The 25,058-nt window shown below is 43.2% G+C and overlaps 1 protein-coding gene across 3 annotated transcripts in view; it reads right to left on the bottom strand.

The window, feature by feature from the left end:
• Positions 1–25,058, bottom strand: part of COG2 (component of oligomeric golgi complex 2) — a 40,870-nt gene that overhangs the window by 4,972 nt on the left and 10,840 nt on the right. For 2 of the 3 annotated variants that reach the window (XM_019665849.1, XM_019665851.1), the window contains 11 exons: positions 23,991–24,094; positions 21,400–21,508; positions 20,674–20,853; positions 18,529–18,653; positions 15,018–15,144; positions 11,510–11,649; positions 4,998–5,059; positions 3,780–3,931; positions 1,513–1,710; positions 572–644; positions 145–287 (listed from right to left, as the gene is read on the bottom strand). In XM_019665849.1, the coding sequence (XP_019521394.1) occupies positions 145–287; positions 572–644; positions 1,513–1,710; positions 3,780–3,931; positions 4,998–5,059; positions 11,510–11,649; positions 15,018–15,144; positions 18,529–18,653; positions 20,674–20,853; positions 21,400–21,508; positions 23,991–24,094 (1,413 nt within the window). The remainder of the gene's footprint in view (positions 1–144; positions 288–571; positions 645–1,512; positions 1,711–3,779; positions 3,932–4,997; positions 5,060–11,509; positions 11,650–15,017; positions 15,145–18,528; positions 18,654–20,673; positions 20,854–21,399; positions 21,509–23,990; positions 24,095–25,058) is intronic. The other variant, XM_019665850.1, reaches the window with a different exon arrangement.

The following is a 25,058-nucleotide window of genomic DNA, read 5'->3' as shown; positions in this document are numbered from 1 at the left end:
AACGAGCTTCCAGCTAGAGAAAGCACACACACTGAAGGGCCCGCAGTCAAGGAAGGACTACAACCTAGCATTTTCAATGTGTAGTTCAGGGGTGCCTCCTTCCAGCCCCCCAACTCCTTTCAATGGTTGCAGGCACTGACTGACCTTATTGGTTCTTCGGTAGAGTCGGGGAACCTCCAGGGCACTTTTCAGGTAACTGAAGCAAGACTCACTCAAGTCTCGGACTATCCTGCTACTCAAGGGCGGCATGCAGGCCGACAGGGACAGCTGGGAGTCCGCCAGGGCTGCTGCGGACACACAGACATGGTGCTTAGCCTGTATTCGGGTCCAGACGTGTACTTTATTGTAAACACTGTGATAGAATCTAGACAGTGTACTACAACACATCAAATTAAACTATTAGAATTAAATAATTAGGGAAGTTATAATCATAGAACAGAATACAGAAACAACCAAGGATTTACAACTAGAGAAGAGAATGGTAGTTTAAATATATCCTACAGTCTCTAAAATTTTATTCAAACTTTTTTTCTTATTCAAAGATTTGCTAAGTCTAAAGATTTGTTTTTACCTGAGATAGAAGAAAAATTCTTAAAGCCAATCATTTCAAGTTTTGGCTTGATTGTTTCCAAGAGTTCTGGAAGCTGAAATAAATACGCATGTTATATATTCAGTTACTTTTTTTTTTTTTTTTAATAACTCAAAGGAAGAGGCAATTTGCATCTACAAACTCTAGAACACGGTTAATGAAACGCTAGAACACGGTTAATGAATGACAAAACTAAACTCAGGACTTGCAGTAACTTTCATCAGAAGGAAACAAAATTCTCAATGAGTGCCTCCACGGGGAGAGACTCGACATGTGCAAGGACACAGCTATGTGGCTGTTCGCAGGCCCAGGGAATAAGCAACATCGTTTCCATTCTGGGGCACTCCTGGCACTGGAAAGGCTCCGATAAAGACCATGTTTTTGCTCAAAACATACAATATTTTTTTAAGTACCACAGAATATTTAAACTTGAGGAAAAAACAATTGTGTAACAGAGCACTTAAATTTATCCCACAAAGTTCTCTTAATGGTAAAAGCAAAAACATGGGACTTATACAGAGAGAAGAGAAAGAAATTTTAATAGCTTAGCACTTTCAAAGTATAGCTGCAGAGTGAATGTTACCAGGAAATATTCGGAAGTGAATGAGAAATAATTAAAATCTAGCCCGCTAACGAGCGTGCCAGCACAGCGCTGAGCTAATGGGAAAAACAAGTGGCCCACAGCTCACGCTGAGCCTGTGATGTGACCACCAGGACAGTGGCAGAGGCTCCATGCTGACACAATACCAGACCAGCAGGGAAAGTGGGAGAAACACCAAGAAGAGCAGACGTACCAGGTGTTCTCTGGCGGAACCCTGGGCCACACGTCTAAGGCCCACGGGGCAATGGGGTCACGTCTGCACATACTCGTTTCGGAGAAAACACTGAAGCGAGCACTGGAACACCTCTGGGACACGGCTTACCTGCTCCTGGAGCCTGTCCAGGTCTGCGACCACGTACAGTAGGTGAGTACTGGAAATGGAGGCTGCCGGCTTGGTTTCAGAGGGGCCGCCGCCCTGGTCTTCACTATTTCCTTGGGTAATGGAAGGGTCTTTGCTACCAGTTACCACAGGGTTTTTAATGTCCTTGGCATTTTCATTAGAGATGGGCCTGAGTAAAAGCTGAAAAAGGGTTTAAATGATTAAATACATGAGCAAGATACACGAGCATTTATATATGTGGGTCAACAATTCAGTGTAAGATGCTCGCAATGAAAGAACAGCACACCGTCTCTCTAGGTGGTGTGATGACCTGAGAGTGACAAGGACAAGCCACAACCCCATGCAAGTCACCCTCCCTGAACTCGCGTCTAATTCCTAGTGATAAAAACTCGTAATAAGCAAAGTAAAATAACAGGTCACTAAACCGAAGGTAAATTAATTTCTGGAACATCACAGGCATTTAAAAATTAATTACTTATATTAGGTTAATAATTTACTGCATTTACTTAATAAATTTATCATTAAAATATAATTAAATAATAAGGGTAAGAAAGTCAAAATCCAAACCATTTTTTTTTGAATGCTTCAAATAACACAAACAAAAGTATTCTTTGCACAATGATTATTACAAGGGAACACTCAAAGAGAAGTACACTGGTATCAAGAGAGAATGGAATAACAAACGTTCAAGGAAAAATAATTTATTAGAGATGTAAGAACTACTGGCAGGAATGCATGAGGTAGCTGGCCTAAGCCTGGTTGAAAAATCGTCCGGCCCCACTGAATCTTCAGAAACAGCTGATGGACCAGGGCGGTCTGCTAGGACCTTTGGAGCAGAGAGAAGGCAAAAGGAAGGGAGGGAACTAACTTCCACTGAGCTCCCATTATCTGCCAGGCTCTTTAGTCAACAGTCTGTTGGTCAACAAGCATCTCTACTCCCCAGGACAAACGTGTAGAAGCCGTTTCCCTATTTCACAGATGAAGAACCTGAGGCTCGTGGAGCTAATTTTCCCAAGGCCATAAATTAAAAGGTGGCAGAGGCGAGGTCTGATTTGTCTGACTCGGGAGCCTATGCAAGAAGACCGGGTCCCTCCGAGTTCAGTTAACAAGGACGGTCTTCCTTTCAATGGATGCCCCGTCTTGATGGCATCTTTCCTTAAAACTCACACACACATCTCTGCTTTCAAATTCATCACACTGCAGTGACCAGGGTACATGTCTGTCTGTCCCTTGAGGCTGTCCATGGAGACAGGGCATGTGTGAGGCTGAGAGGCTGGTGCAGGCCCTGGCAGAGGCTGGTGCTCAGAAGTGCTGTGTGGGATAGTCTCGTGGCTTTAATATGGTATGTAATAAGTCACCACAGACACGTGGACATTTAATATAATCAACTATGTGAAGAGGGGAAAAGGAGGGTATTCTGAAATGAAAAAAAGGTTCATTTTACTGCCTTCTAATTTCAATGATCATGATTTTTTTTTTTTTAAATTGGGGAATTGGGGGATGGGGACAGTGCTGGGGAATTGGGGGAAGGGGAACAGACAAGTTGCTGTCGTTTTGTTCTTCAGTCTAGTTGTGGAGGACGTTGCTTCACTGGCCCAAGTTGGCACCATCATTGCGCTCTTCCCGGGCGAGGCAGATCAGTCGCCGGCTTCTGGACGGCCGCTCACTGCGGCTGCTGGCCACTCACGCTGGCTGCTGGCTACATACGGTAGCCCATGGCAACCCACTGCAGCAGGGGCTGCAGCCTACACCGTCGCCAGCGACTCATGGCAGCCCAGCTCCAGGTTGAGCTGTTGTTCAGCATCTTAGCTGTAGAGGGCAGTGTCACAGTGGGATCCGAACCAGGGCCCTCTGGCGTCCCAAGCCAGCTCTTAACCAACGCACCACTAGGCCGGCCCGATCATATGATTTTTAAATTTCCAAACATTAACTGTTAATATACGTATATTTTTATTTCTAATCATTTTCATTAAAATGAGACTCTTTGTTTTAATTTGGAGGCACCTCAAAGATTCTGGTTTTGAGAAGGGAAAAAGAGGCCGCCACTGTGGTGCTTTTCACTGACTATGAGACAGTGAACAGGCCTGAAGGCAACACTTGTAAGAGCGGAAAGGAATCCCCGAGACGGAGATGACGCACACTTGAGAACTGAGCCTGTCGCTGTCCTCCAAACTACCCTCTCATGACAGTATGGCCTTTGAAAAGCTGAGCACATTTACCTAAAGTATCTAATTCGTGCCGGCCCTCACCTCGTTGACAAACACCGAGTACCGTGCCAGGATCTGCAGTGTGAGTCGCCACAGACGATGCGCGAGTGACGGCAGGAACATGGTGTCTGACCAGCACCTCTGAAGGCTGCTCCATGTTTTGTGAGAAGCCAAGAGGCAAAACGAGCTTCCAGCTAGAGAAAGCACACACACTGAAGGGCCCGCAGTCAAGGAAGGACTACAACCTAACATTTTCAATGTGTAGTTCAGGGGTGCAGAAAGTGGCATCTGGTCAGCAGAGCTGTGAGTGGAGGTGGCATGGATGACCAGGTGGCCATATCCCCTGTCACTACAACGTCTCTCACAGCAATGCATTTTCTAAGTTCACATGATTCATACACAGCATTCACAACTAACTTGTTAAAAAATATTTTATACCAAATCAACAAACACGCGTCAGAATGGCAGTCACTTGCAGGGGTTTAAACTTTGGTTTCGAACTTGTCCTGTTTCATTTCTCTATCCTTCCCTTACCTGAATGTACTATGTACAAGTAGGAAGTCAATCACATCTGACCATTTTCGGTGAAGACAGATGAAAACTAACTATCAGGCTGAAAGGCTGCAGTTCAGATTGACACAGCTGCATGAAGGGGGTAGGCATGTAAGTGCAGCAGCCTAGAGATCTACGTGGCTACAGAAACAGCCACATTACGGGACTGGCCACTAGGAATGACGACATGACATGATACTGATGAGGCTGTAAAAAGTACAAACATGTCCGGAAAGTCTGCACACTGACCACTGTCACCTGCCCTGTGTCCCAGGATTGCTGCCCAACACCCCAGAGGCCCAAGCCCCAGCTGAACCATCTGCAGGGAAGAAGGGCCACCCTGATCTTCACCCCAGCCTGGGTGGGGGGAGGCCGCTCGTGGCCAGTCTGCTATAAAAAGGGCAGATCCCTCAAGCACACCAGGGATTGTGTCCCCTTGATATGTGATATTCAGGAGCGAAAATGAGGTCTGCATCCTATATTCTTAAATCATCTTCTGTCATCGCTATAAAGCAAGAAACTACACAGCAACAAACTGGATTTCTTTTTGCCTCATCTAAAAAAGAAGTTAAACTAAGTCTTGAAGGCCTAACTTACTGTATGATAGGAAAGGGGGAAAGTACCTTGGGCATGAGGTCTAGATGCCTCGGTGAGCTTAACAACGCACTCAGTGATAGCCTGTCATTTACCACTTGGAAAGGAAGTTACCTGGAGCGTCTTCCAGAACATCAGTAAGCGCAGCTTCTAAGGACCCCGCTATTTCTCTAAATCTGAGATAAAAACAAGAGTGCAAATTAGTGTTTACCCTACTGCTGCCTTGCCCCACCTGTCTTCCCTTCTCGCTAGGTACCAGGAACTTCCTGTACTGGCTCGTTGACAAAGCCGATGCTCAGAGATGCCCAACCAGCCCTGGAAGGCCTGTTCTCCCAGCCTACTTTTTACCGAGCAAGAAATAAACTTATCTTGATGAAGCCACTGTCATAGGGTCTGTCTGTTATTTGCAGCCGATCTGAATCACAACAAACCCCATGTTTTTCATACCAAACAGACTGCCCAGTTGTCTCCATCAAGAAGTCATTTCTGGGGCCGGTCGAGTGGCGCATTGGTTAAGAGTTGGCTTGGGACGCCAGCTCTGAGAAACAGGGCCCCGGTTCGGATCCCACTTGAGGGCCAGTGATGCTGCGCCCTCTACAGTTAAAATGATGAGCAACAGCTCCACCTGCCGCTGGGCTGCCGTGAGTCGCCGGCGACAGCATAGGGGGCGGCCCCTGCTGCAGTGGGCAGCTGTAAGCTACCGTGAGTGGCTGGCAGCTAGCATGAGCTGCCAAGAGCCGCCATGAGCAGCCGTCCAATGGCCGACGACCGATCTGCCTCACCCAGGAAGAGTGCAATGATAATACCAACATGGGCCAGTGAAGTGACATCCTCCACAACTAGACTGAAGAACGCAAGGACAGCAACTTGTCTGTCCTCCCTCCTCAATTCCCCAACGCTGTTTCCCTCCCCCAATTCCCCAATAAAATCTTAAAAAAAAAAAAATCATTCTGGCAAGTCCCTTGTGACTGTGATCACCTCAAGGCTGTGAGACTGTGCTTTCTCCAATCCATCCATATCAGCACTATCACTGGAAAAGCGATGTCCCCAAACTAAGAAATGGGAAAGCTGCATTCTCTATCTTTGTTTGCAGCTTGAGGAAAAACACTGAAGTAGTCAGTTAAGGCCAGAACGGCTTGGTGCCGGGCACTCGAGTGTCTGCTGCTGTTGTGGCAGCTGCTCAGTATCTGCAGCATGGCTCCTAGGCGAGCTTCTGCTTTTCCTATTCACAGCTGGCCCCCTTGGCACCTGCAAGCATCTTGTCACATACTCCTGTTTTAATAAGTGAGGCAGACATGTGTTTATGACTTTGTGAAATGAAACTATATACAGAGGGTGCCAAAATAATGTATACACATTTTAAGAAAGGAAAACTGTACTAAAATTACAATATGCAATATATACCGATAACAAAAGATGAATACAAGTCACGCTTGACTTCTGCAATTACAAGAGGTGCTCAAAGTGGTTACCATCAGCGTCCAGACACTTCTGATTATGGTGAATTACTGCTTGAGAAATGTTGAGCCAAGTGTCCACTTGTATACATTTTTTTGGCACCCCTGGTATATACAGTCATGTACTGCTTCAGGAGGACACATGTTCTGAGACATGCATCGTTAGGCGACTCATCGCTGCGCAAACATCACAGAGGCACACAGGTCCACACACCTGGGCTACCGCCCACTGCCCACCTCGGCTGTGGTGCAGCCCATCGCTCCCGGGCTACAAGCCTGGATGGACGGCACGTGCCTGTACCGAGTACTGCAGGCAACTGTAACACATGATAAGTATTTGTGCATCTAAACTTACAAAAGGTACAGCAAAAATATAGTATAAAAGATACAAAATGGTCCACCTGCACAGAGCACTCAGCCTGGACGCGGCCTCGGTGAGCTGGAGAGTGAGCGTGACTGACTTGAGGTACGGACATGACTGTCTACTACTGGAGACTTCATAAACAGTCCCACAAGCCCTCCCCCTGCTTCCTGCGAAGGGTTAGAAACAGGAAGTGGAAGTTGTCCATGCCGCTCCATGAACAGCGATGTGGGCTGGGTTGATGGGAAACACTGAGAAGAAACTGGCTGGGTGAGGCACAGATCAGCATAACAGTGACTGGCAGGCAGGAGTGAGAGGCACCAGTAGGAATCAGACCTCAAGATGGAGAGATAAAGGCACACAGGGGACTGTCATGGTAGTGTGGTTTTGGCTACTGCATGTTGGAGCAGTGGTGACATTAGGGAACTTTGTGGTATCCATAAAACAAATAAACAAAAAAAAACCAAGCAAAAAAAACAGGTGTTTAATATGGAGAGGGTGTAGAACCAAGGACTCAATATTTTGACTTTGGACATTTTTCAGTTCCATTGGCCATATCTGGCACAAAGGGCGCTCTCTGGCATTGAATTGATGGAAGAAATAAAACCTATCTATGCTTTATATCATTACAACCTGAAGGTATTTCCCAAGCACCGGGACAAGCTGGCTCTCCACAGGGTGCTCTCACTCAGGCGGCAGTGGCACTTACTACTTGTTAAGGAGGCTCCCGTGGACATGTGTCCTCATGCAGGATCTCAGGTCAACAAAGAATTTATAGCACGGTGTCCTGAAGACCATCAAGCTGGACCTGGGAGCGCTGCAGTGCCCTCTGAACACGTAGCACTGGGTGGGGGAGGGGCGGGGGTCCTCTGTGCTGAGACAGGTCACTGGCTGACTGATTGGGGTACCATCTGTGCACCCAATATTGAGGTGCTGTGTGTGTGAGGGAATCTACTGCCAAGCCCCACAGATATTGCTCCCTCAGAGAAAAAAAATCCCCCCGAACCACATACCCTTCCATTCCTTACAGGCAATTCAGTTCCTTTATAATCTTATGGGACCACCATCATATATGTGGCTCCTCACTGGCTGAAATATCGTTATGAAGCGCATGACATTTTTTATTTAACTCGCTGCTTATGTGGCATTGTTTCCCAACTATGTAACACTTCCATTTTCAAACCTCTGTCCCAGCACATTCTTTTATCACCTGCTAGCAATAAAGTTCTGATACATGCTTAAGATCAATTTACCTAATTGATAATTTTGTTGGTTTTTTTGATAGTACATAAGTGCTTTTAAAAAGCAGTTCATAGACTGAGTTTAAGGAAATTGAAGAGTAAAAGAAAAAGCACTTCAGACAAAAAGCAGCAGCCCTGCCCTCAACGAGGGCGCCATACAGCTGCGAACAGAAACCTCTAAGAGCACCTGGGATCGCTGTAGCTGGCTGGTTTCCCCGCAGTGTCCCGTATGCACCGTGGAAAGAAAGGAACTCTCCGACTGCCTAATGCAGCTGATGAAACGCCAGTCCCTCCAAGTGGCAACGAAGGCGCAGAAGGAACAAGTGACAGATAGAAAAGTGGGACGACAGAAGACAGCACTGGAGACTAGCCTCAGAACGGCAGCAAGCGCAAGCAGTGACCGCGAGCACAATGAAAAGATGGGACCAGGGACGGCTCTGCAGCTGGGGGAGCAAACCAGCACCGAGATCTCAACCCCAGATCTCTAACTCCACTGTTTTTCAAAATCTCTGCAAAATAAAGGAAGTAACCTCTAACAAAGAACAGGCCTGACAGCTAACACAGCATTGCTCATAACTGGGAAAAACTGGAAGCAGCCTGAACGGGCCCAAGCAGGGAAATGGGTCCATAACATGGGGCGCTGTCACACTGGAATGCAGTACAAGCAGTCAGCTCGAAGCGACAAGGAGGAATAGGTGTGATTTAGTAGTAAGTAAAGACATCGGAGACTAAATTTTGTGTATTTATGATAATTCTGAAAAACGCACACGAAAAGTGCAGAAAACAAATGCCGCAGGCCCTCGGCAGTGGAGCAGCTCACACAGACGTCCTAACTCTGACCAAGTGGAAAGACCCACTTGGCAGAGCTGTGCCTCTCCAGCCAGGAGCCCCGCACAGCCTCATGTAACTTTCCTGGGCAGTCACTTCCAGCAGTGAAGGTTAGATTAGGTTATGTCTCTTCTTGAAAAATGGCAAAACATGAGTGAGGATACTTTGGTGAAACTTGAAAAGTTGTGCTGTAGTTTTCACATGTATGTGGAATGTCATTCCACTCCTGATAGATATTTGTAAGAACGCCAACTCCAAATACAAACATTTCTAAATTCTTCAATTTGGGTTTGGGCAAGGTCTGGACCTATGCCTCCATGCATACCACAGGCCTGTAAGAATATGAACGTACTTATCTAAAAATGAAAAGGGGAATAACAATAGTTGTGGGTGTGGCTAGAAAGCAGGGAACTGTCCTGCAGTATCAGAAACCCTGTGGAGCGCATGTCCACTCTGTGCACATCTCTCTCCACTACGCGTGCATACTTAATTAAGGAGGGCAGAGGGAAAGGAAAGCGCATTAACCCTGCATGGATTCTACATCATGAAGGAGGTATATTCAACATGTAATGAATAAAACATATACAGAATATACATACGAATGTTCTGGGACTATATAACATTCTAGAAAGATTTCAATTAAAAAAGACCTAAAACATAGCCTTTGGCATTTAAGGGGTTAATACCAGTTTCCAGGTAGCCACTGACTCACTACAATTTGAGACTGCTTTTGATCACATTTGCATTTATTTTGTTCCTATGAGAAACTGAGTCCTAAACCTACTTCCACTACTCCTGTAAGAACAAAAGATGCAGACACAGTAGGGGATCAGGAGCAGTGGGGGGACCAATGTGCTCACAGTACTGGGGGGCAGCTGCCCTCTATCCTGAAGATGACTGGGATGTAGGCATAGTCAGCTCCAGGTGCATAAACCTGTTACTAAGAGTGCAGTATTAATATTTCTCCTTAGAAATGTGTCAAAACATTCCCACCACACCGGTTTTAGGCTTACTTGAAATGACCCTGGAGCCACAGGTAACAGTGCAACCCTAACTCAGCCGTGTGTGCAGAACTTTCTGTCATGGCTCAGGGTAAACGATCCAACACCTGATAAAAATCAATAGAACAGTCCTACAAAGTATTACTTGAGTTTATTTTTTAAATGGAAAAACGAATGTATTGAGAACATGTCCCATATTTCGTAACTCAAACATAATTTTTTAAAATTTCATTAATTTGAAATAAAATAATTTACTAAGAAAAGCTAACCAACCCCTTGAATGCTTAAGGCTTAAATCTGGGGAAGGAAAAAAGTCAGGAAACTGGCTGAGTTTCAATGAATGTTAAGGCTCAAGTACCAGCTTTGGGAGAACCTGGAATGAGGGGCATTGGCTGGGGCGAGACTGGGCCACCACTGTGGTTGAGCACAGTGCAGGGTGACAGCGTGGGGTCATGGGATCTGGGCGGAAATAACTAGAAAGAGGAGACTGGAGGCAGTAAACAGAAGGATGTGCTGTGATGGCATCAGATACCTAAGGCAATCTAACACCCAACTTGGACTATAAAAGAAATGGTAAAATTTCAACATTATTTCTCTACTGCCGTCTTACACTGTAAAATGATGCTTCACTATTTTAAATTCTGCTCATGAATCAAAAGGGCTTCTTGCCCTGGCTTGATCTTGATCATCATGTCCCCAGCGTAGTCCGTGAATGTCTTAGATGAACAAATCCTTAATTTCCTACCAAAGGACAAGCTACATAATGATGTAACTGCAGGAAATTAAGCATAAGCCACAGCACTGTACGTGTGAAAGGGCTCCTTACTCACATTCGGAAAACTGTGATTTCATTATCAAAGACGACTACATACATTCAAGTCACGGCAAGCTATCATAATCAAAGGACCTGATTCTTAATATATTTCCCTCTGTAATTTTCCCTCAGAACTCTAGGGAAAAGGACTGCATCAGAATTAACGAAAGCACCCCAAAATTTAAACAAAAATCCTGACTCTTTAAAGAACATTTCAACTAAAATGCTCTCATTAATGCCATTCTACAGAAGAACTTACCATGACCTCATTCCTGAGAATCTGCAAAAATGACTATTATACCTTTTTCTAGTGGAACATGTTGTTATGGGTTTATGATAAAATCCCTCAAGTAATTCATAGAACCACTTAGTAACACAGGTGACAGCACTGTAATACCTGGAAGTGGTACTATTTTCCAGAATAGAAAACACATGTCACAAACATTATAAATGAAGCCAAAATAATAACTAGGTTTCTCATAAATTGGCAGATGGAATCAGGTGCAAAGAATACTGAAAGGGATTCTTCTCCTGCTCCCTGAGGCAAAAATGTTACAGATGAGCAAAAACAGTAGATGTGGACAGGTCCAGCATTTGAGGCAGGTGATGAGACAGGGAAACGGGCAAGGAAGAGCTTTCCTCTGTGTCTTCCCCGATGAATGAGAGAGCGTGTGTGTGGAAATGGAGCCGGGCTTGGAGTCCCGCTGATTCCAGTGTTCTCAGCTCTCTAATTATCAAAAAATAACCTTATCCTTTTGTCACACAAGCCACAATTTTGGCAATCATGATATTTCTTGTACATTGTCACTTTAAATTTTGTTTCCCAAAGAACAGTAAGATGATCACGAAGGAGGGGCTGTTACTCTCCGGGGATTCAGATTCTAGTATAGAAAGGTGGAGGTGGGAGGCGAATACATTACTGACCTTATTTGAAAATAAACAGGCAAGTTCCACTTATTATTGAAGCTGTGATAGGCAGGATGTGCTCTTAATCTTTTTACACTGGCCTGTGATCCACACTGCCGTTCAAATGTTCTTAAAAAATTCATACTTATGGTATATTTCTAAAATAAGAACAAACAGATGGCATTTTCATTGTAAGCAAGCTAACCAGAATTGGGAGCATATACTGAAAACTGTAATCAAGATAAAGAAGGTCAACACACAGAATCATAGTTTCTAGAGCTGATAGGGAGCTTAAGGGAGCTTCCTTCCAAGGTGCCCACTTAAACATCACGTAATGCCCAGAGTACTTCTGTGACACGCTCAAGGTCTTACGATGCAAGTCCATTTGGAAACCCAGGACTATAAATCCAGAGCTCTTGAAGTGACAGCTCTCATATTCTAGGGCATCCCTGACCCGGTCCACTGGAATTGGATGTGATGGTAGATTAAGTGTACAATTTTCATTGCCTCTCCAGAAGAAGGAGAAAATTTTAAAAAAGGAAAGAAAGACTCAAATCATGTGAGTAATTACATCGTTTTTATAGACGAGGCAGCACAAAAACTGATGGGGATCTAACCGCACCATTAAGAGCAGCAGTTAACACTTACTTAACATTTGTCACCTACATATTGTGCTTAAAATTGTATTATTTAATTTAACCCACAAAACTACCCTATAAGGTAACTACTATTATTATCATCCCCGCATTTTACAGATGATGCTTCCTCTTCTGTTTAGGCTCAGAGAGAATTTGCCTGAAGACAAAGGTAGGAAATAGAGGAAACAGAACCCTGGTCAGTCAGTAGAGCAAAACTGCAGCTGTTGTTAAGGGCACTCTATTCCCCAGGCCTTCAGGCTCTAGGCAGAACACTGCTGGACTTGCCATATACTTCTCAATTAAGAGGGGCTCAATTCCAGATAACCAAACCATCCACCTAGATATGCTGATGTCTGTGCTTCAACAGGAATTTTAGTGCAGTAAACATTACAGGTTTTAGATTTCTTTCAAATGGTTTTCAGCAACAGTTATGGAATCATCTGAGTGTCATCAGGTGTGTGGAATTGAGACAAAGGAAGGTATTATTCATCCCTTTAGAGATAAAACTATTGTATATACCTCTGCATATAATGGAGGCTAACGGAATACAAGAATATTTCCCTCTTCATGAGAAGCATGTCACATTAAAGCTGAAAGCATTTCTTGAAATAGATGCTTGCTGGAAACTGTATCCACCAACATTAAGTATTGGTTTGGAATTCTGAAAGTCAAAAGTTCTCCCAGAAATCTTCATTTCTGAGCTGAAATATTTCCTAGCCTAACATGATCAATATGAATCTCTAAGGAGTACAGCAAAATGTAAAGTGTCTTAAATTGCAAATGCTAAAGGCTATTATTCTGTTTATGGTATCTATTTTTTTAAATCCTACTTTTAAAAATCACAAAAATCACTGTCAACATACTATAACATGGGACCATTAGCCCAGATAAGTGATATTTCTGGGACAATAAAGCTACAAATTTGTTGCCTTATCTGTTTTCAAGTCTGCCAGGCCCAGGCTCACACCACACTTATCCTGTGCCTCTAGACACTTTAAAAAGTAACAGTCAAATTCATCAGGCAGATTAGAAAAAGAAGCAAATAGAACTTCTAGAAATAAAAATTAGAATAATTAAAATTGGAAACAATGTACAGGTAAAAAAAAATTTTAGCTACAACTGAAGAAGGAATTAGTAAACTAGAATTAGTAAACTGAGAAATTACCCAGAATGCAGCACAGAAACAAAGACATGAAAAATATAAAAGCACATTTAAGAAACATAAAGGATAAGATGAGGTCTAATCAAGAGTTCTTGAAGGAAATAATAGCACAATTGAAGAGATAATAGATTAAAATGTTCCACAACTGATAAAAGACACCAATCCTCAGATTCAGGAAACCCATTAAATCCCAAAGGCAATAAATAAAAAGAAGCTCATATTAAACACATTATAATGAAACAGCACACCAAAGTCACAGAGATTTTAAAAGCAGCTAGAAGAAAAAAGGCATTAACTACAAAGAAACCACAATTAACAGCTAATTTCATAACAGAAGTCAAAAGACAATGTTCAAAGCGCAAAAAATTCTATTTCCAGCAAAACTACCTTTAAAACATGAACTCAGTAAAATTATTTTCAGACAAACACAAACTTGGGGTTTATTATAAAAAAATGAAGTTTATTATCAACAGACTCTTACTAAAAAATCTTCTAACAGATGAATTTCAGGAAGAAGGAAATGATTGAAGAAGGTAGGTCTAACACTCAAGAAGGAACAGTATGCAAAGGAAACGATAAACTTGGGGGATAATTCGGAGAGGATGATGACCATATAAAACAACAACAAAAAAATATCTATTTTGGGGGATTAAAAAAATCAAAATAGAAATAAGACCCTGGAAACAATAATATATACTATGGAATGGGGTGATTAGCATTACAGTGCTCGAAGCTTCCTGTGCTGGTCCAGGGGCTGAAGAACACCAGCGAACTTTAGATTCTGTTAAGTAACCACTAAGGTTCATTAACATACACAGAAATAAGGGCAGAACTTTTAAATTAGTGGAGGGGAAAACACAGGTTACAGGAGGAAACCAAATTCCCCAAAGTCCAAAATACAAAGAAGGTGGAAAGGAAGGAAGGAAAGAGGGAGGAAGAAAAGTGGGACGAAGAGGAAGTACAAAGTAAAACCCACATGTATCAGGGATTACAGTCATTATAAACTTAATAAATTACCTATTAAAAGACAAAGATTGTCACATTCAATAAAAAAATCAAAATCCAGGGAAGGAGAAGGAAGACAGGCACCAAGAGGCTGAGCAACATGGGTGGTGAGCTGGGACTGGAGCTCTGGCCACCGGGCCCAAGACTCTCGTCTTCACTGAGACACTACGTATCGCCTTTAAAACATGATACAACAAAAAATAAACAGGTGAATTACTTTTGAAATATCAACCATGAAATCTTTTAAATGATAACATGATTTTTTAAAAAAACCTAAATATTGGGCCTCCTAATCTGTAAATTATATAGGACGTTTGTAGACTACATTTTAAAATCTAATCCGAGCTTTTTGTTTTCCTTCAAAATTATACAGTAGAAATAACACAAACTTGATGTTTCATGGACAACAACTGCAACGAGACTGGCTTCTAATGGTCCCAGGGTCTTTTTAAAAAGTTAGAAAACAGTGTACAAATCTAATCACAATTGTGTCTAGACTAAATTTTACTTTACATTCTAAAACTAAAATATTCTTATTCCCAAAAGTATCGGGAACTGTTACTAGGATAAAACCACCTCTGTATTTTAAGGTAAATGCTCACTCAGCAGCTCAAATTTTTACTTTTAATAAACCACAGAACTAAGACCATGCAGAGAACACGATAGTTCTAAAGCCTCAGGTTAACATCTTCAAGAACCAAGACGAAGGAGAGAACGGTACCTTGTGAAATGCATCAGGGTCCCCAGGGTTGAAAAGTGAGGGCAAGTTCTCTTCTAATCCTCGTACTATTTCTGGCCAGACAGAATTCACCAAAAAATCATATCCAGGAACAGTATTACCTTTTTCACTGTAAGATAAGAGCAAAATTGCAGTCAAATACACATAATCTACTACTTACAAAGAGCAAAATTCCACTGTGGTGTGTATACTGAAAGTTCCTCAGCCTAAAACTTTTTTTAAAAAACTGTATTTGTCAATTAGTTTGTTTCTAAACCCAAACTTCTATTTCACTCCTTGATCTCAGTCTCACCTTGAACCTGACAAGTCCTCTGTTTCCTGACTCCCATAACAAGCTGGTGCTGAGGACAGGCAAAATTACTACATCAAACTGCCTGAGACAATTTCCTCCCCTAAAATGGGATACCACATTTACACTCTTAGAGAAGAGGCAGTCTAAAACCACAAGAAAAGGAATTTCTGCATTCAACCTGAACACCACTAAACCATAAAGCATTGCAAATTATGCTAATTTACCAATTATTGACAGCTTTGTGATCAAGCTACCTCTAAGATTACCTTCAGTTCATGTAAAATCTTGATACAAAAATTGATCACATTAATGTTTTGTGTGTATGCAGCTTTATTTTGCATCTTTTAGCAAAAGGTTGGACTTTGGATTTCTAATTCACGAACTCAGAGGCAACACTGAGATAAAAGTATGCACTCTGAGTTCAAACCTTGGGTCACTTAATTTCTGTTTTGGTTTCTGCATCTTTAAAATGGGGATTCCAGTAATATGTACCACATAGGATCACTATGCGCATTAATATTTGTGAAGCATTTAGGATGGCGCCTAGCATATAGTAGTAAGTGCTGAGTGAGTAATGGTTGAATACAGAAGTAAATGAATAAATAAATAAATAAATAAGGCAGATTCCTTAAGTGTCACTTGAACTTAAAGGCCTGTAAATATCGTCTAGGCAAACACCACCTCACTGATCTACCCACTTTGTATATAAAACAATATACTCTATTTTAAGATAATTTTCTTTTAAAATGGTGAGCCATTCAATAAATATATGGTCATATTTTACTAAAACTGAGTTTTGTAGCTAAGTTGTCAAAATTATCAATATCAAATGGGATTTAACATCCTGGTAAGTATTAAAAACAAACAGAAAAAAGTTTACATCATTTTCCTGCTTAGCAAAAATTGTCAAAAAAGATAGGTTATCAAGGAAGCTATGCTTTACTGTCCAGAAAGAGCGATCAAGTAATCCTATCATTGTTAAGTACTGATAAAAAATTAGTGGCAGGGTTGGAGGGCCGAGGTGGGTAGAGAAGATGCCATTTCTGGCATACCTGACTGCACATAGCCTATTACAGACTTAAATCACTAGCTCTGCTAAGGTTATCTGGAGAAGGAAAGGACAAAACTAATGATATGAAAACCGTTAAGTGCATATAACGTAAGCAATATTAAACGATAAGACCTCCTCATCCCCGAAGCACCTAATGAAAGCCCCCAAAAGAAAACGTGAATCTGCAAGACTAACATGGAAGCAGACGCTAATTAGAAAAGCTAATTGTATTCTTTGGAAGGTAAATCCTGATGGTGCCAGCACCACCCGTTATAAAGGACACCGAGGGTGATGGACAGGGAGGCCCCAAGGTTCCAGAAACCTATAAGCAGGACCTGGGCCTGGGAGGGGCAGGGGCAGCTCAGTGATGGGGCACAGAGCAAATAAAAACGACTTACCAAGGGACAGTGCGATTTCTCATGTTTCTGAGGCTGCCATGTGAATGCTGCCACACTGACAACTGTGGACAAGAGCTTGTAAAGCTTTGAAACTTCAGGATGAAGAGCAGCCTCGTCAAATCTAATGAGTGGTTGTTTCCTAACTGTGGCTTTTTAAATTTTACATCATAACTCTACTAAATTCTTACCCCCAATCCAAATGATTACTAACCAAAAGTGGCAAACCCAGGCTTCATCTGAAAGCAGAGGGTACTTTAAAGGTCGGTCAAACAGTGTTTTATTACCCCAGGTATTTTTCTTTTCAAAGAACAAAGATTCAAGACCAAATATATTGCTTACATGAAGACAGGGACCTTATTTGCCTTTCTAATGCTGCAAATAAATCCATCCTTTTATTCTGCAAACACTGTTTGCAGGACACTGTGCCAGGAGCGGGGAGCTGTGGGACACGGCACAGGAGGTGAGCACACTGCCGAGATGGAAAACAGTGCTCAGAAGTGAAAGTGACACGTAGTGGGCTCCAGAGGACACGGTTAATGCTGGATGTCGGGATAAAAGATGGCCTCTTGAAGGAAGCGGCATCTGAGCGGGAGCTTCCTGTGGAGTGATGGCCAACAGAAAGATAAAGGGAACCGGAAGGGCAGGGGAAAATGAGGAAAAACACAGACACACACGATACAGGGTGTGTTAGGAAACAGTAAGAGCTACTGAGTGGCCGGAGACCAAGCGGCATGGGGGCAAGACCCATGGTGGAGAGCTCTAGAGTGGAGAGGCGCTGGCAGAGCACAAAGGGCCGTCCATGCTGCACCATGACGCCTGGACTTCCCTCAGGAAGCCACGAGAGGCCATAAAGATTTCACAAGAAGGCAGGGTGTCTGAATCTCAGACTTCTGGATAAAGTGATGCTGAGGGCTGGAGTGAGAGCAAGGAGGGGGCAGGGAGAGCATGTTGGGGGGCCTGTTATTCTGGAGCAGTGGACGAAGGCCTGGGCTGGGACAGCGGCAATGGTCAAAGGTAACGGCATGTTTATGAAACAGAGCTGGAAAGTCATGGAAATTAAATAAAAGAAGCAGGGAAAATACAATAGGACTTCAATCATAATCAGTACAAAGCTTGCCGAATGTAACTGAATTGGTATTATAACATTAGAATAACAGAGGGAAACCAATTTTAATTTCAAACTGATTCAGGTAAGAGTGTAGAGAAGGAGGAAGCATGTGCTTAGGATTCAGAGAGGTGTGAGTGTCAGTCTTAGCTCTACTAGTGTCTTCTCTGTAAAATGAAACTGATGACACCACCTCGCAGCACGTGGTAACAACAGCACACTTATGCACAGGCACACCTCGTGTTACTGCATTTCACTGTATTGCGCTTTGCCTTTTTTACAAAGTGAAGGTGAGACCCTCCACCAGCAAAAGGATTACAGTCGATGAAGTCTCACATGATGGTCAGCATTTGTAGCAATAAAGCAGTTTTTAATTAAGTACATTATTTTTTTAGACACAAGGCTATTGCACCCTTAATAGACTGCAAGAGAGTATAAACATCATTTGTGTGCACTGGGAAACCAAAACATTTGTGTGGTTCGCTTTACTGTGACATTGGCTTTACTGCGGTGGCCTGGAAACAAACCTGCAATGTCTCCGAGCTGTGCATGTACCCAGCTGACACAGCCTGTCGCAGAGGGGCCCTACACATGACAGATGCCATCATTAAGCTGAGGCGTGCTCTGAGCACCGCAGTGTGAAGTACCTGGAGATGGCTCCACCTGTGACTTCTCGAAGAAGGCGGCAATGGTGAGGGACAAACTCCAGGAGCTTCTTATACATGGTCTGAAGGCCGTCTGGTCGAGACTCAACAACCTGCTCTATAATCACCTGGTAAAAGGAACACCACTTTTTAAAAAAGCATATAAAAGTATGAACTATATGCTACTGAGAAAAAGAATAAAGAAAACTTTAAAAATATACTTCCTTGTAACCACCCACCTCCCCAACTGACATGTTTTCTAAACAGCAGGCAAATAATAGTCTCATTCAAAACTAGTTCCTAGGATGAGACAGTTCTGATCCTGTGGGGACACAGGCTAGCGGCAGAGACTGGCCTGAAGCTGAAAAACCAGGCCCACCCATGTACTTTCCTCTGAGTTTGAAAGTAAAATAATGACCCTGCATGACAACAGCTTCTTACTGCCTTGGCTGTCTCCTGCCATCATTCAGGCTAGGAAGAGGTTTGAGACAGAGAAAGATGGAAGAAAATACATTTTATTTTCTTCATTATTTTATTTTTTGTGGTAAGGTTGAGAGTCAAGGGGTGACTGACAAGATGACAAGCAAAATAAAATACAAATGTAGCCATGGTTTATTTACTATGCCACTGAAACTTCATTAGATTGAGTTCAATGAAAAATAAAAGGAAAAATTAGTAACAAATATTTTCACTTATTGATAAGAAACAATGTAGATAATTTGTCTTTTTCACCCCCACAAGACAGCTATGAAATACAAAAAGATACAAAGAGGGACTAGATACATCATGATTTTTAGTAACCCTAAAAGAGCTCACCAGAGGGGGGGGGGGATTAGTGAAATTAATCCTTAAAATTTCATTATCAATGGGATTCAATTTTCCCCTTTTAAAAGCAGACTTTCACCCTGAAGTCACGTGAGTAGACGCTTTGTATTTACCGACAGAGGGGACTTCTACCCTGACCAGTGACTGGAGGAGTCTGTACACGCTAAGGATGTGCTCTGTGACTTCAACCAGTTTGAACCAGATGAAACTGCCATCTTTGTATTTCGGAAATTGTTGAGTACTGGCAACTTCATGTGGTACAACATACATTCTGGCTGCTCCAGACAGAATATACGTACTTCTGGTATTTTAACTGTATCCGAACAGAAGAGGGACACTGGGTAGCCAAGTTCTAGACTATTGCTATTACTCTGCAATTTGCCTATACAAGTCCTTCAGCTTTGAATATAAGCCCCCTGATCTTCCTGGCTGAGCCAACTCCTCCATACTTCTGACGACTCAGGCCCAATCTGTTCTGTGAAGACCTCACTCCTCACACCTTCGCGTGCTCAGAGTTCTCGGCATGCTCTTGCACCACATACATGCACCTGCACCATGCACACCCCTGGACCACATACATACTCCTGCACCAAGCATGCTCCCTCACGATGCAAGCTCCTGCACCACATACACGCTCCTGCACCACGCACATTCCTGCACCATACATGCTCCTGCACCACATACATGCCCCTGCACCACATACACACTCCTGCACCAGATACACACTCCTGCACCAAGCATGCTCCCTCACCATGCAAGCTCCTGCACTACACATGCTCCTGCACCACATACACCCACCTGCATCACGCACGCTCCTGCACCATACACGCTCCTGCACCACGCGCACGCTCCTGCTGCACCACAGGCACGCTCCTGCACCACACACGTGCTCCTGCACCACATCCACACTCCTGCACCATGCCATGTACTGCACCATGCATACACACTGCAGTGTCATCTGCTTGGCTGTTCTATTCCACCCACTAGACCAGTAGTTCAAAAACGCTTTTGAACAACTTTACTGACATGTAATTTACATACCATAAAACTGACCTAAAAATGTTTTGATACACACCTGCTTCCTAGGTGAGAGCCTTATCCCACTAAATGACAATGATCCCGGGGCTATGGCATCATTAGTAAAGACTAAGAGAGCAAGCCCAGTTCCCGGCACGCTGACTGTACCCACCCCTTTCCGACACTGTAGTGACCATGAGAACCTTTCCAGAAGCACCTCTGATCTGCCCCTCACAGCCAGTGGAGTACGGAAGACAGAGCAGATGCTCTATGAATGTCTGCTGAATAAATCCTGAGTGCACACACCTGATCCATGTATGGTTTCACGAGTACTTGACCCACTAATGCCTCCGCATCCCGTGTCTTGTCAATTGTGGCGTAAGTCCGGAGGCAGTGCCGTATTATGTCGACATCAGAAGTCTGAAGCCCTTCTAAAAGGAGGCCTTCCAGTGAGCGCTGTAACATGGCTGTAATGCCTGCTATACGCTGCAAGAAAAAACAGTAAGTAAACCAAGCTCCAGGTGGAATGACTTCTAAAAATTCAAATAGATAACGTAACAAATCTTGATTCTAATAGAATATATGTAAAATCAAAATAGTCACATTTCCTGGAGAGTAACAATGAATCTCCTCCTTCCCAGAATCTCTTTAGAAGTAAACCTTTGCTTCACCAAAGGAGTGTAGACAGAATTACAGAATGAGAGAAAAAGTTATCTTCCTCTTAAGCTACAGAGTAAATCTGACAAACATGAATTTAAAGCCCAGTCGAGGGCTTTGGATAAATTAATTCTGACTACATATCATGTGTCAAGTTACAGGAAATTCCAAATCAATTTTACTGTTATAATTCAGCAAATAGGCCTGTGTCTTTACACAAAATCTACACTGTGTGACCCTTAGGAAGCAGGGGTCCAAAAAATAAAAACTGAAAGACGAAATTCAGAGCTAGCTTCAAAATCCTGGAGATTAATTACTGGAGCATGACCAATTTGGCAGATCCCTAAATACCAAAGGGAAAATCTAAACACTTACCGGTCTCACTTTGTCCAGAAGAGGCATGCCTTTGCTCTGAACAGCATGGAACTGTAACTGGTTAAATTCCGTAGCGATTCTCTCCAAGATTTGTCCTGTCAAAAGTGGGCTAGTAGAGACAATGACAGGAATTTCATTCCTCAAGTTCTTTTAATTTCCAAGAGAAAGCACCACATGAATGAGCGGTGGTGAGGCTTTAACACCCACTCTGTTGAACTTTCTCCAAGAGTATTTTTCCATGCCCTCCTGGTTACAAGGTGAAAGCTACAGCGTCCTTCGTACCATCAATCTTCACACCAGTTGTATGCACAGCCTATTCTAGGCACAGTGGGGACCTTACATAAGCCACTGGTGCTGCCTGGCCTTGGCCACAGGCCTAGACAGGAGGCAGGAGCTGGGCCCAGTCAGTTCTCATTCTGCAATTACCCGTTTCCACCACCTGCTCCTGGCTCTCCCATTCCTGACCTTCTTCACTTCTAACCTCCCTTCTCTCTCTCACCCTATCTTATTATTCACACCTCTTCTAAAATACCTCTAATACTTTGCAAATACCAAGTACTGTTGTCCCCTCAAGAAAATGAAATTGGCCCTCTAGCAGGAATAAAGAAAAGAGCTCAACACAGCTTCCTTTAAATTTACGTCTACCAGATAGCTGGAAAAGCAGCCGGCTTCTGTGCTCCGGGTCCTAGTGAGAGGACATTCACTGCACATCTTCCAGTCTAATAAATGCCCTTCTGTTTTCTAAAACACATGATAAAGCATCACTACCCCTCAGAAGGAAGTTAAATAGCAAAAGAAAAAAAACAGGAGGCATGGAAGCACCGGCCAGGCCTGTCTGAGGCATCCAACCTCTGATAATGACCAGTGGGTAAGGGAAAAACACACATAAGAACCAGGAAACGTATGCTGAGACCAGCAGTGGGCTACCCAGCCCTGAATGTGTAGCATCTAAACTATTAATAGTTTAGAGGGAAAGTGATGGCCCAGCTTGACCAACCCAAAAGGTTAGTCCCTAACTCCTTCCTGAACAACTAATGTGGACTTATTGTTTATAATTTATCTAAACTCTTCTTGGCCTAACAAGTATGACGTATTTCCTACTCACTCACATTGCCCAGGTTTTCCCTTCTCTATGGGCTCAAAGTTGCAGACCTGAATGAAAGAAAAGGTCCTCAGAGATGATTCTGAGCGGAAAAGAGCACAGTGTCTATTACGTATGTTAAAGACGGAACACCGCGCAGGAACCAAGTTAGAGAAACGGAGATCACCAAGGTATTCCTACTGAAGGAGCAGGGTCGGAGCGGGCAGACAGGAAGAACTCAGGAGCAAGCATCGTGGCCGCTGAGTGAGGACACAGCTGGAAGGCGCTGAGGGCAGTGTGACCCAGCGGATGTGCTGGACCGGTTGGGGTGGCCATGAATGGTGACTGCCAAGCACAGATGGGGGACGGGGGCGCAAGGCGAAGCAGAGTGCTGTGGGCTGAAGGAACACAGCGGGGACTGACCCTCTGCTTATGCATCTTGGTTATGAAATGAAGTGGAGACCCAGGAAGTGAGAACCGCCTCCTTTCTGGATGCCTCATTTCTTAATCTACATAGGAGAGAGATGAAGCACACTGTCTCTGAGGTCCCTTCCAAATCTCAAATTCTGGGGAGACATCCAACACGCCTGTATAGTATGACTAAGACTTTGAACTACAGGTATATTCAACTCCGCTTCGGTTGGTTTTGCAGCAGATTATCTGATATCACTCATGGAAAAATGCCAGGGCTTCCATGTGACTCTAAGAAAAGCTCGCGTCAGCCCCAAATCACATACATGATGGCCGGCTACACGCCAGGTGCTGGCTGCCAGGATCTCAGTGGCTGTCAGATAACCAGCCCTGCACTCGCAGGGTCCTTCTTAGCCTTAGGCAACAGAAGACACAGAGCTGAAAACCCTGCCTCAGGCTGCCCAGCAGGACGCGCGACACCACCTCTGCTCCCTCCACCGTTCCAGGGCGCATCCACTGCTGTTGCTGTATCTACTCAACTTCCTTTCTGAGTCACTCAGCACCTGGTGACTTAAAACTCAGGCAAGGGAGGAATCACAGTCACAGCATGACTGAGGAAATGGTCATGTCCTTTTTTTCTTAGCTCATAGCTTTTTCTTTTCTGTTTAAAGATTTTAACTTAAGTGTGTCCTACACTGTTTCCTACCGATATAAGGCTAGGTCAAGGTCCGGCGATGGGAACGCTCTGGGCAAGACTGGGAAAACCTAAGACAGACGACGCTATGCCACACTGTGGAGGTCATCAACTGTCTTGCTGGTCCTCAGGCAAGGCAGTTCTGAAGATCAAAGTCTTCCTGACAGCACACTGCTTCTGCCTCCCGGGAAGGTGACTGTTACCTGAGGCTGTGACCACAGAGGTTTGTATGGACGTGGAGCACACGCTGGCACTCCATGCACTCCACCTTTCCTGAGCTATATTCACAAACACTGAGCCACAGACGGATTTTCTTCTTCTGCAGAAACGAGTTCTAACTAAAAAAGTGTTTTTAGCCTAGGTGTGAAGTATGAATTGATGTGCTATTTAGTAAGAAATACTTACCTGTGTGCTTCTAGTGCATGTGTTTCTTTAGAACTTTGAGAATTTAAGATCTTTTCAATTTTCTCAACTGACTGAATAACTTGGATGAGCCTCAACACACACATCTGTAAAAATCAAGCAAAAAAAATTTATGATGCTTAATCTTAATGATCTTATTTCCCCGTGCCTAATACAGGAAAATACAAAGCCAAAAGTCATCTCAGAATATTTGGAGGATTCTACATTTTTGAATATTTACATAACACTGAATTCCCAAGAACGCAAATCTTAATTTTGGCTTTTAGTACAAGCACATTTCAATACTGTACTGCAAGTTTATAGTTAAAATAAAACTGGGCTTTTTTGCTTTCTCATATTCTGTACTCTTATTCCTTCCTTCTTTCCCCCATTTTAAGTGAATCTCTGTATTTGTACTGTATTTATTTTCTCATAACCCTTTTCTTCAGGTTTTAATGTGTCAATTCATTAAAGACATTATGACACTACAAACATTATCACAGAGGTTGAAGAACATTATACAAACTCTCATCCTGAAAAGAACAAGAAGATACAAGGTCTTTCACTAATCAATAGTTACTGAGCACCTACTGTGAGCTAGACATTCTTCTAGACAGTAGGGACACGGGTGAATAAACAAGAAAAATTCCCTGCACGCCAGTCTCGAAATGTGCAGACAAACGTTGAGGTAGGACTAAAGAATTAAATGGAAGGTCTCTAAAACAGTCTTCTCTCCCTTGACATTTACAAATATATGCTAATAAATTTAGAAAATACTGGATGGAGCACCAGGCTAGAGTCAGAAGTCTTTTTTGATCCTAATTCCAACTCTGCCATTATATTATGATTATGAATAAAATTAAAACACAGGACTACTGAAAAGGAAAGGCAGTGCACGAAGAGGTATATTTAAGGGGGAAACGAAGGGAGAAATAAGCGTGGCAGGATGACAGCAACACGCTACTCTTCCTAAAGCACTAAACCCGCGCTAAATAGAGTTGGCTTAGAAAGCCCAGTGACTCCTTAATCTCTAGAATATGAATATGTTTATAGGCATGCTGAAAATTTACA

Source organism: Hipposideros armiger, unplaced genomic scaffold (assembly GCF_001890085.2).
Source record: "Hipposideros armiger isolate ML-2016 unplaced genomic scaffold, ASM189008v1 scaffold_454, whole genome shotgun sequence".
NCBI lineage: Eukaryota > Metazoa > Chordata > Mammalia > Chiroptera > Hipposideridae > Hipposideros > Hipposideros armiger.
The sequence above is the reverse complement of the archived record's forward strand: the minus strand, read 5'-3'. Positions and strand labels throughout refer to the sequence as shown.